The following is a 12,109-nucleotide window of genomic DNA, read 5'->3' as shown; positions in this document are numbered from 1 at the left end:
TAGACTTTACATCAATTTGTAGGAAGGTGATATGCTAACGACTCTCATGCACACACACACACATATACATATATATATCTCATCTTCTGCTTTTATATTATCTTTCTTACGTATTTTGTCTCTCTGTCTCTTCTATCCCTTAAATCTCACCTGCCATCTTAATCAAATCAAAATCTTAAATTTTATCCTTTAAGAGTAATATTTCGTATGAGATTTAGGGCATTCGTTTTTATATAAATATTAGTAATGAACATATATATCTCTTGTGATTCCCACTTGGGGTTGAAAAAAGGTGTGGGGCTCCGGGGTGGAAGGGCATATAAATGAGATTGAGACCTTGGATATAATTCTAATCCGATTCCCACTTTCCCTCGAGAATGAATTTAGCTTAGGTTAAACCTATTGTAACTTAATTTAGACTATGGGGTTTTAATGGTGATGATTTTTCCAAATTCCAATCATAACTTTATAATTTCCCATCACATATCTTTATTATATCCCCAATGGTCTTAGGCTTTTCATGCTTAAGAAGATCATCAACAAAATTTAACATATATATGCGTCCATAACTATTCCAAAGTACTTTCAATTAGTGATTGATTAATGCATTACTTTATGTTGTCTATCTAATCAGGAATTCCCTTTTTTTTTTTTTTATTATCATCATAATGAATGAATGAATGACTGAATGGGGTCAAATTTCATCTAGATAACTCAAACATTCCTTGAGATAAGAAAGAAGTGACCAATTAAATTATGGAACTTTAGTATCAACTTGGTATTAGTTAATAACCACAACTATATACAATTCAAAACAACTTTTTCTTTGTTTCATTTTCTATGTGGTAAAATCCCCCCACTTATCCTGTGAAAATATTTATATTCAATTCAACCAAGAGATATAGCCAAATTTTTGGCCAATACTTGTGGGGTATAGGCAGCCTGGATTAGGGATGATTAAACAAAAGGGAAATATATATTTTTATAATATTTAAAATTTTTTTTAAATTATTCATGCAAATTCAGATAAGTTCTTATTATTTTATTATGTTTAATTAAAGTTTTATTTTTTATTTTGAATCAAATAAATATTTATAACTAATAATTGACTAACTGTTATTAATTAAAATATCTATATCATGTGATCTTGACATAACATGCTAATATATTATAATGAATGATAACATGTCATGATAATATGATCATATGACATTTTCATATTCCAAGCCAGTATTATGTCAACGTCACATGAGCTTAAAATGATAATGAATATTTTAATTAAGGGTAATTAGTCAATTAGTAGTCATAAAAAACCAATTAGAATCATAAAAAGAATATAAAAACTTGATTGAGAGACTATTTGAATTTTTTAAATAATATAATTTTTTTTTCAAGAATTATGTCAAAGGTCATTTTTTTTTAAAAAAAAACATTAATATATTGTTCTTACTGGAGAAGTAGTTTGGCCCAAGAATAGTGAGGAGGTCGGCGCTTATTCCAGCACAACATAAGCCCACCAATTTCAGGGCCAGAAGAACGTTTCCATTTTGGATAGATAAAAGTTTCTCAAAATCCAACAAAGCTTTGGGCATTTGCAGTTGTTCGGATGGCAGTATTTCTGTCATGTCAGTCGCCACTCTCTTCCTCCCTCCAACCTCCAAAACTGTCCACAATCAACTCAAAACGCTCAATCTCCATTGCCCATATCCCCAAAACATTCAGAACAGGCTACCCATCTCTGACCCATCAACCCATTTGCTGTTCTAACTCCAGTTCTCAATCAGAATCCCATAGTTCTACTTCAGCAGGAGTTTTCATCAAAGGTAAAGTTTTAAGATCTTGTATATATCGTGGATTTTTTGTGGTAATGATAAATGTAGCTGACATTGCATGATTGTTTTTCTATGTTGGTGTCTTAGGATTGCCTCAATCAACGGCTGAAGGACGTTTGAAGAGGGTGTTTTCACAGTTCGGGGAAGTCAAACAAGGTGAACATGTTTATCAAAGTTTTCTTTTTGGTTTGTCAGAATTTTGTAGCTCAAGTTTTTCTTTTCGCTTACTATGATGTTCATCCAAGAAGTAGTTCTAATGAATTTGGATAGGATTATTGGAAAATACTATGAAGGCAATCATGTCCTCTTGATATGATATTTTCCTTTAATCATAGGTTTTTCTGTGACATATTTTTCATATAATTGTGCATGAATGAATTTATAGTTATGGGAAAGAATTAGTGGCCAAACACTTTAGTAAATGCGGTGTCTAGGGGGTATAAAACATAGAGCGAAAACAAAACATTTCACCCGTCTAAAGAAAGAAAGCATGATTCTGTATTTAAACCGAAGTATTTGGTAAAATATGTTAGTAGATCTGCTGAATGTAATGATCATGGATGTGCAAATATGAGGGCCTGCAAGAAAAGAAAGGAGTTTCTACTTCTAGTTGCCCTATCTAATTAAGCTTCACTAGTGAATACTGTTTCATTTCTAATACTGAGAGAAGACTTGATCCCAGAAATAAGCATGTCCTCAATTGACAAAGGATACTCTGATGTGCCTATGTTTCTGCTTGGAGTTCTTGCAAAATCAAAGTTGTTACTTGGTATTGGAAATTGGTGTTGTAAATTTAATTTGTTAGGTATCTTTACTTTCTTATTCAAAATGTGGTGAACTGCAGATTTTTTGCATCATTGCTAAAAATTACGGCAAGCATTGCTCTCATTGTCACTCTCTCTCACATTGTTTAATATGATCTAGCAGTCAATGTTGTCAGAGAAAGAGTATCTAAGCAGTCTTTAGGATCTGCTTTTGTTTGGTTCGATGAGGAACAATCGGCCCAGTTAGCCGTGAAGGAGATGAATGGAAAGGTAGCATATCTAGCAATTACATTGATATATACTCATGTGGCAATACCCTAACATCCTGTTCTCAAGCCTTCCAAATTGGTTAGTTTTTTGATGGCAGGTTTATTTTAGTTAAAATTGCAACGCCTGGATTGTCCAAAAATCGGGGGAGGGCAACACCATACAGATTTTAATTTTTGCCTCATTTTAAAGCTTCTTTTTCCTGGAAATCATTCTGAGCCAATAAAAATGTAAGAAGCATTTCACCTAGTGTCAGATGCAACTAACAGCTTAATTCAGTGCTTAGGGAAGCATAGTGCAGTCTTTCACTTATGGTTTCTGTTAAGAATCAAAGAGATTTTTTGTTGTGTCCACCTTTACCTGTATGAATATTTGTTACTCCTATCTGTCTTATCTTCAATGACAAATGAAAATTTGAGTGAACAGATTACAAAAGTGCAAAAGACCACATAACCATTTCAGCTGAAAGGGGAACCTGATTCGAAAAAAGAGTAATGAGTTACTCAACCCACATAACCATTTGAGTTTAAAGTATAAAATGGGGTTTTTCATTAACTGCCTTGTTAACCATCATGTCTTACAATGATTTAATCAAGGTTTGGATAAAGGTCAGGGTGCCAAATCCCACACTTTGAGTTTCCATCTGCAGGCATAGTAATAACAAGTACTTCGGGATACTTCCAATCCCAAAGACTAGCTATTCTATAGTTCATATTGGTTTGCATTCCCGAATTAAGAAAGGGAAGATCACAATGGCGAAGATTTGATGAATCTAAAATTTTATATGCGAAGTGATTAAAAAGTAATTATAAAAGTAATTATATTATATATATATTAAGTTATATATATATATATATAATCTTAAAAAAATTAAAAATTGAGAGTGACGGTTGTCATCAGTGCTCCTTTGGCTCTGCGATTGGAATATATTTACAATTGACAAATTAAAAGAAAAAAAAGGGGAAGAAAAGCTTATATTAAGACACCAATTACCGACAAACATGATGATTGTTTCATGGCACCTCAAAGGATAATGATTTTTTGTTTTTGGAACATGAAGCATGATAATATTACTAGTTATGATTTCTTTTCTTTCCTACTTTGTCCCTATATTAGGCTAAACTTTTCTAATATTTTTATACTTGCATTAATTTTCTATAACACAAATAGAAAATATAGAGAATAAAATGCGGATATATTTGAATACGCCAGCCCGCCATGGAACCATCTGCAGATCCCCGCAGTCTTCTGCCACGTGTTCGATTTTAATCAGCATCACCGTTGATTTTGTTCCCTATCGCTATTTCTACCGAATCCCGTGAACACACCCCACCAAACCCAACAGATCCGGCCACGTGGTCTCAACCAATTCCCTGACATTTTATTCAGCATATTCATTGACTAACCAAAAAAGAGAGCAAAAGAACAACACATTTCTGCTTTTTTTATTTTCTCTCTTTGACTCCGTGTGATTGAAACGGCCAGGATGCATCCTATAAATGCGGTGGTGGCGGCGAGGATGCTGTTGAACACGGCGGCCTCCGTCAATGAATCCGTCGGAGGTGGGATTCCGTTCGGATCTCCGTGGTGGTTCATCTACGCCGGGATTTCTTGCTTTTTAGTCCTCTTCGCGGGGATCATGTCGGGTCTCACTCTTGGACTCATGTCGCTTGGTCTCGTCGAACTCGAAATTCTCCAGCGCAGCGGCACTCCGACTGAGAAGAAACAAGCCGGTAGAATATATATTACTAAATTTCTTTGCTTTGGATTTGGAGTTGGTGTGAAGAAAAGATTGAATTTTTAGAATAATTGTTCATTCTGAGATATTTTATTTTATTTCATTTTTTGTTTTTAGCTACTATTTTGCCAGTGGTTCAGAAACAGCATCAGCTTTTGGTGACCTTGCTTCTTTGCAATGCTGCTGCTATGGAGGTAAAACTGATTCAACAACTGTTTTCGGTTCAATTGGATATGCCTTTGAGTGAAATTATCGCTTGTTTGTTATTTGATGCAAAAAAAAAAAAAAGGTAGAAGGATAGATTCAAAACTTTTGATTAGACAAAGTTGTGTAGGACGAAAATTTGAAATTAGATTAGCTAAAGCTGAAGTTTTGATATAAGTCAAAGATTGGAACTGAAGTTTTAAGCTAATAAGGGAGTTCTCAACTTTAGCTTGCTGATCGCTAATACGTGTTCTTACTTGCAGCTTGTTGGACCTTTGCATGTGGCAACAGTGCAAGCCAATGACTTATACTTTTTGCTTGAATTGGATTATAGGAATGGGATTGCACTATGTTAAATAGGCTCTTATATGAAGCAATTAATCTATGGCTGCAATTATGTGTTTTTTGATATCTAGTTTTTTTTTTTTATTATGCAATTAGTGAATCACAGAAACAAATATTTAAGGTAGATTGCTGTGATTAACTACCTAGTTGCTGAACATGATGCTTGTTATGAGGCCGAGGCTATCTGACAATATTATTCAAGTTGCTCTATGAAATTATCTTGAAAATTACTTGCAAATTAGTATGTATCAAATTTACTAAGGATGTTCAAGAAAAAGTTGACTTTCAATGACAGCCTTGACATTTGGAATTTGCAGGCCCTTCCTATATACCTGGATAAGCTTTTCAATCAATATGTTGCTATTATACTTTCTGTGACTTTTGTTCTAGCTTTTGGTGAGGTAGGCTGTTCAAACTTTTGTTCCGTATTAGTTTGACTTCGACCTTTGAATCCTGGGCCAAGATGAGTTCCTTTTACTTTTCAGGTTATTCCACAGTCAATATGCACAAGATACGGACTTGCTGTAGGTGCCAATTTTGTAGTGCTCGTCAGAATTTTAATGATTATTTGCTATCCAATAGCTTATCCCATTGGAAAGGTAAATTCAAAGTCCAGTACTTTACATTCTTGCAATATTTTCTATGAGCTGCACTCTGTTGACTCCCATGCTGGAATAAGTCATTTAAAGGCTGAATTTTTTAACTGTTCTAATAATTCCTAGTCCTGTGATACATAATATTGGTTGAGTTGATTCAGGAGATAATTCTCGTAATTAATCTTGTCTATTTACTCAATGTGGTACTATTACATGGCAAACAGCACTTGAACTCTGTTCACTAGACTCGAGTTTTATGTGGTTGATTATTAGCCAACTCCCTGCAAAAAAAGCCAGTGCTACTCATTGAAAGCTAAATAAAGTTGGAGGAAATCTCTTTTTTAGCTCCTTGGAGCTTTGAGGCCTGGGATTCTTTAATCACTATTGGCAAATTGAGTTTTTCTTGAGTATGCCTATGGTGATCTAATGGTTCGTATTTTCCTGTCAATATATTTGTGCTACTCTTATCCTTCCTTACCTACAGATTTTCTTTGGGGAACCATCAGGTAATGGGTTTTCCCCCTTCCCGAGTAAGTAGAGGTACTGGAGTTTGACCTTTTTGTTATCCTAAAGATGAAAGAAATCATGATTTAGTATTGGGTGGGGAAGGAGGGAGGAAGTAGAAAGCAGTAGAGAAATAGAGGGAAATATTATTTCTTTTATTTACTTATATCTAGTCTTTGTTATTGTTCTCATCTTTGCTATAATAAAGGTTGAATTGTTGTGTAGAATGAAGCTTCAACATCCCTGCCTACCCTGCACACCCCCCAAAATAGAAGGAAAAAGAAAAAGGAAAAGAAGATTGAGTCTAAACATAGTATAGTCTCTGTTAGAGTTATCATGTCTTCACAATTCTGTAGTTTTGACAGGCTATTTGAATTGATGAAGCACTATTGTTATATATGTTTTCCAGGTTCTGGATTGGGTGCTGGGGCATAATGAAGCACTGTTTAGGCGGGCTCAACTAAAAGCCCTTGTCTCCATCCACAGCCAAGAGGTAAATCAATTTGAAGTCACCATACATTAAACATTATGGTAATCCTTTGCCAAAGTAGGCTAATTTGTCAAATATTATAGAACTGGCAGAAGATTGCCTGTACATCCAGTGTCTCTTTCTTCATATTGATTGTTTCTTTCTTGATTTAATTATTTAGGCTGGCAAGGGAGGTGAGCTCACTCATGATGAGACAACAATTATCAGCGGAGCACTAGATTTGACTGAAAAGGTATGCGTCACATATAAGTAGTGTGGTTGATGGCTTTGAATCTTTATTTTATACTATATAGATTCTGATATATGGTCACTTATCTTGCAAAAATGGAATATTAGAAAGTAATATAAGCTTTAAATTCGCATACTCTTCTGTCATAGTGGCTTCACTTGGATTATCACATTCCAAACAATTTTATCGTTTTGCTTGCATCTTCAATTTATTTTTCATGTTTCATTATAATGTTTGGACAGACTGCTGAGGAGGCTATGACACCTATAGAATCAACTTTCTCTTTAGATGTCAATTCAAAGTTGGACTGGTAATTTTTGCTCCTTTTTTTATGGTATTTTAATGTAAGAAGGATTTATACATTAATCATGATGAGTGCTAAACTTCATATTTCCATACAACCCATCACCTCTCCTAAATCCATCATAAAGAAAATGAAAAATGTTAAAAATGTTCAATTTCTTTATGTACATCCATTCACCTATCTTCAATAGTTGTGTAATGTTTTTCCTGTTCACAAAAGTATGTTGGCTTCATATGTCTTTCCTTCCACTTATCCTATATTTTATATAAATGCATTGAGCATTTACAACTACTTATGAATGGTAGATGTTTTTTGACTAGAATGTTGGTCATTACTTTTCTATCATAAAGCTGTTGTATGTGTTAGTGAAGTCTAGAGTTTCAATGAAACTGCTGACCCAGATCCTTTTGTATTGTTTTCTTAAATCCTAGTTGAAATTCTAAAAAGAATTATGTGATAAGTTTCTCGTTCATCCATCTCTCTCTGATCTTTAATCTTTAATTAATTACCCCAGGGAGGCAATGGGTAAGATTCTTGCTCGTGGTCATAGCCGTGTCCCTGTCTACTCTGGGAATCCAAAAAACATTATTGGACTTCTGCTGGTATGTGTTATAACTTAAGACTGTAGATGAAGGCTCATATCCTTCATGCATTTTGGTTTCTAAAGCTTTGCTGATCTTGTTGGTTATTTTATTTATTCTGCATCTCTAATCTTGTTTGGACATTGGAATTAGGTGAAAAGCCTTCTCACTGTACGCCCTGAAACTGAGACACCAGTCAGTGCTGTTTCCATCCGGAGAATTCCAAGGTTTCGTAATTATTCATGAATATGCTTATCATTTCTATTTGGTAATAAGCATAAAATATCCACCTATTCTGCAATTCATGTGCGGATGTTTCCACAGGGTTCCAGCTGATATGCCTCTGTATGATATACTGAATGAGTTTCAAAAGGGCAGCAGTCATATGGCAGCTGTTGTCAAGGCTAAAGGAAAAAATAAGATTCTTCCTCCAACAGTTGATGGACAAAAATATGAAGAAAACAAAGTCTCACTTGCAGACTCCCAACTGACTACTCCTCTGCTATCCAAGCTGGAAGAAAAGCCAGAGAGCATTGCTGTTGACATTGATAAGGCTCCAAGACCTGCCAATTTAAACAGGCAAGATGCTGCAACAAATGGATTGCCAATCACGTCAGAGGATATTGAAGATGGTGAGGTGATTGGTATTATCACCCTAGAAGATGTTTTTGAAGAACTTCTGCAGGTAAATTAGAGTAACTTGGGGTCTTGTTTCTTTTCTACTGGTTTTTTCTTAATCAGCTGCAGTTTGTCTTTACAAATGCAGGAGGAGATAGTGGATGAAACAGATGAATATGTTGATGTGCATAAAAGGTATTGGAGTGCTAGAACTTTAATCCTCATCCAATTATTTCCAAAAGAACAAAAAATAAGAATGGATGCTATATAATTTATTGCAGAATCCGTGTTGCTGCTGCCGCTGCTGCTTCATCAGTGGCACGGGCACCATCAAGTCGGAGGTTGATTGGGCAGAAGGGAGCGGTAAGGAAATATTATTTTTAGTTTTTTTTTTTTTTTGTGTGTGTGTGTGTGTGTGTGTGTCATTGATGGATCTGCTCCATCTGTTCTAGGTGAAATGCCAACGGTTAATAGTTTTCTTTTCTGCCAACTAATTCATAAAGAAAACGATTAAGAATAAATAACTGAGTTTTTTTGGTATAAATTTAGCATCTGACAAAAAGAAAAGTGAAGAACCAAAGCACTATAAGGTAAAAGTGAAGAACCAAAGCACTATAAGGTAAAAGTGAAGAACCAAAGCACTATAAGATACTGTACCAAATATACCTCTTGCTTCTCTAGCTTGAATGGTCAGTATTGGAATGTGCATTTTTTTGAGAAATGGACAAGTTGAGAACTTAAAATTTTGTCCAAGTTCTTTGACATGCTCTTTTTGAGGTGGTAAGGAATTTCTGGAGAGATGATCACCACAGATGGAGACTTAGTGCAAGAGGGAGTTTTTGAGGTGAAGTCTTTTTATCGAGAGGCTGTGAAAGAGAGATCAATTGGAGGGAGTAGAAGTTTCCACGGAAAGCAATCTTGAAATCTAACCAAGTTGCTTTTCCCTCTCAAGGAGGCACCATGAAATGAATGTTGATCATTAATAACCTCCCAAAGAGAGGGAAATTTTTCAGAATAGATGCTTGTGTAAGATGTCGGTCGAATTAGTTCATTGTTCTTTGTGGCCCAAGACAGCTTTGTTCTTTAGCTTCTGCTATGTTGGGCATCTCTTCCACAGTGGTGGGTTGAATTTGTTATAATTTTGGGAGAAAGAGAGTAAATGGCTGCTGGATGCAGCCTCTGTTTTATATCTCTAAAACAGAGTAAACAAAGAGAGAAGGCCAGGCTAGTTTCATTCATATTCAACAAATGTATACACAGCTTCATTAACACAAGTCATCAACAGATATAACACTTGTTAATACATGAGAAACAAGTGTAAAACATGATTATCATAGTGACATGCATAGCTACACGTAGTGTTCTTCAACACCAAGCAAAACACATACAAACATGCAGGATGTCCAAGTGGATTGTTACTGGTCATTTTGTCCACTTGACACATGCAAGCATTAACTCCAACAGAATTGGGGTGGATTTAATAGCCTGGAATGATGTACATGCTTGTGTGGCTAGAAAAAGAGGTGATAGATTTTATCCTTTATTTTTTAGCTTTTGTGGACAGAAAGAATTAGAAGGGCTTTTGAGAGGTAATTTCCCTTATAAAGCTTTTAGATGCGTGGTTTCACATTATTTTTTTGTAGTTGGAAGCAGCACTTAGGAGCAATGCTTAGCCTTTATTGATCTGTTACGTAAAGCTTAGCCTTTTACATGGGTTGCCACTCACTTTGTCACCTTCAGTGTTTTTCCATGTATGAAATTACAAAAGAGAAAACATATATCACCACAAAATTCATAGTGGGGCGACTAACAAATTAATTGTGCAAATCAGTTTATAGTCTTGAAAGAAGTTTGGCAATCATTAAAACTTTTGTTGCTTAGTAATGTACAAATAATTTTATTTTATGAGTACCTCACTGATTTCTCGAAGTTGCTAGAGTTTGATATTGGTTTTTCTTGTGTCTATGATTACCCAGGGAGCCCAAAGTAAGCAAGGTCAAGCCACGAAAAAACCTGCTGAGGGCGATTCAAACTCCACCAGGATACAAGGTACACCTGCTGAGGACAAGAGATGAATAAGATTATATAATTGTCAGATATTGATGCGGGTGATCCTGATGGGCTGAGTATTTTTGTTTCTACACTAAAAAGGGTGGACAAGGGAAAAAAATAAAGGCTTGTAGATTGACGGGATTGCTACATCTAAGTGAATTTCCCGTGCATACTGCATGGTGGTTTTCTAAATATAAGCACGTTAAAGAGAAATGTAATTTAGAACTTCCATGGTTTTCAAGCCCAGGTCTTCAATTTTTTGTTTTCTTATTTTGTTATTTTGATTTTTAGGGTGATGGAATATGGAAATGGAAGCACGCGTGAGTTTGTAGAAATGCTTTGGCATCGTGATTTTGGTGTATTTTGCCTCGTGAGATGAATTATTTGTTAACTAGCCTGTTTCCGGGAATGGAAAGTAGAAGAAAGAGGGAAAACACTACTGAATTTAGTTATATCTCTGTAAATTGCTCGTTCTTCGAAAACTAAAATCATCTCTCTAAAGTTTGATGGACAGACCGACAGCCAGTGCTTACTGGAGATTCCGTTTCCCCTCTCGCAAAGACTAGTCCTGAAAAGATAATTTATACTACACTCTATCCACGGCAAGGTTCTAAGAAGAATTAAGGTTACCTAAATCAATAGGAAGAACTGCTGTTGTTGTTGAGGTCTACTACAACTGATGAAATGCATTAACGATGTAGATGGATCATGTTACTTAAATCGGAAGAGTTACCATGTAATAAAAGCCTCTCTCTGAAAGACAATTGTTTTGCTCACGTCTTCCAGATCTGATCATTAGTACAATATAATTGCACGCAATTTAGGGACCATAGGTGAGCCACATAAAGAGTTGGAAAGCAATTTTTGAGGTTCAGAACCATCCACCTTACTTTACAATTACTACATTTTACACAATCTGTATACATTCTACCTAACCTAGCCACAATCTACCTCTTGCCTGATCGACAGTCAGGCATATAGCTCCACTAATTCTATCCAAAAAAACCAGTCACCATCAGAAGCAAGCAACCCTGTAGGCATATAATGCCTGCTGATTTCTAAGGAAAAAAAAAAAAAAATAGTAGTTTGAGCTTTGCACTATTGAGACCTCTCTCTGGCTAACCGTCCTGCAACATATACAAAAAAGCCTAATTCCAGCTAACCTTCAAAACTTTTACTCCTCCCAACGTAGAAGCAGCACCGTGCATCTCCATATAATGTAAAATCGCGTTCTCTGCTCCTTGACAAGCCTCGAACACCTTTGCCATAGTCGAAGCTTGGGGATCCCTGTCGATTTTGGGCACCCAGCTGCCATGTTCAAGCAGAAACTTGACATAAAAGGGTATAGATAGAGAATTAACCTTGTTGGTTGTGTATATGAATTTTCAAGCCGGTTTATTATGTGGTTTCTTCATGGAACATGGAATTATATAGAGGGGGAAGGTATGTGAGGGACAATGTGTGGCGAGTGACAAGTGTTGGCTCCTAAGTGGGTTACCATGGAGAAGGCCCCATTGAATCAAAAATGACAAGGCAGACTCCCATCAGCTTGTCTGCCTGACAAATCCACCCTGGAAAAGGACTT

At 35.7% G+C, this 12,109-nt stretch overlaps 2 protein-coding genes across 3 annotated transcripts; both read left to right on the top strand.

Moving 5' to 3' along the window:
* Positions 1-1,555: 1,555 nt before the first annotated feature.
* Positions 1,556-3,286, top strand: LOC108661521 (RNA-binding (RRM/RBD/RNP motifs) family protein). Of its 2 annotated transcripts, none has more exons than XM_018118896.2 (4): positions 1,556-1,823; positions 1,920-1,988; positions 2,757-2,866; positions 2,950-3,286. In XM_018118896.2, exons 1-4 carry the CDS (start codon positions 1,607-1,609, stop codon positions 3,034-3,036), a joined length of 483 nt encoding a protein of 160 aa, XP_017974385.2. In that variant the 5' UTR covers positions 1,556-1,606; the 3' UTR covers positions 3,037-3,286. The 2 variants fall into 2 exon arrangements, with proteins under 2 accessions (XP_017974385.2, XP_017974386.2); XM_018118897.2 differs by having other exon boundaries at positions 1,564-1,823; positions 2,760-2,866.
* Positions 3,287-4,214: 928 nt separating this feature from the next.
* Positions 4,215-10,976, top strand: LOC18602884 (DUF21 domain-containing protein At4g14240-like). The gene is made up of 13 exons (XM_018119918.2): positions 4,215-4,596; positions 4,719-4,795; positions 5,468-5,551; positions 5,636-5,749; positions 6,660-6,743; positions 6,901-6,972; positions 7,212-7,279; positions 7,788-7,875; positions 8,008-8,081; positions 8,179-8,539; positions 8,621-8,667; positions 8,754-8,835; positions 10,449-10,976. The coding sequence occupies exons 1-13, from the start codon at positions 4,350-4,352 to the stop codon at positions 10,545-10,547; spliced, it is 1,497 nt and encodes a 498-aa protein (XP_017975407.1). The 5' UTR covers positions 4,215-4,349; the 3' UTR covers positions 10,548-10,976.
* The last annotated feature ends 1,133 nt before the right edge of the window (positions 10,977-12,109 follow it).

The sequence above is a fragment of the Theobroma cacao genome, chromosome 4 (genome assembly GCF_053813885.1).
Source record: "Theobroma cacao isolate CCN51 chromosome 4, ASM5381388v1, whole genome shotgun sequence".
NCBI lineage: Eukaryota > Viridiplantae > Streptophyta > Magnoliopsida > Malvales > Malvaceae > Theobroma > Theobroma cacao.
The sequence above is the reverse complement of the archived record's forward strand: the minus strand, read 5'-3'. Positions and strand labels throughout refer to the sequence as shown.

Bases quoted from the DNA above. Each gene is read 5' to 3' on its own strand.
- LOC108661521 (XM_018118896.2), top strand. From the start codon at position 1,607: ATGGCAGTATTTCTGTCATGTCAGTCGCCACTCTCTTCCTCCCTCCAA. The intron at 1,989-2,756 runs GTGAACATGTTT...AATATGATCTAG, and splicing joins GTTCGGGGAAGTCAAACAAG to CAGTCAATGTTGTCAGAGAA. The intron at 2,867-2,949 runs GTAGCATATCTA...CAAATTGGTTAG, and splicing joins TGAAGGAGATGAATGGAAAG to TTTTTTGATGGCAGGTTTAT.
- LOC18602884 (XM_018119918.2), top strand. From the start codon at position 4,350: ATGCATCCTATAAATGCGGTGGTGGCGGCGAGGATGCTGTTGAACACG. The intron at 7,280-7,787 runs GTAATTTTTGCT...TAATTACCCCAG, and splicing joins GTCAATTCAAAGTTGGACTG to GGAGGCAATGGGTAAGATTC. The intron at 8,668-8,753 runs GTATTGGAGTGC...AATTTATTGCAG, and splicing joins TATGTTGATGTGCATAAAAG to AATCCGTGTTGCTGCTGCCG.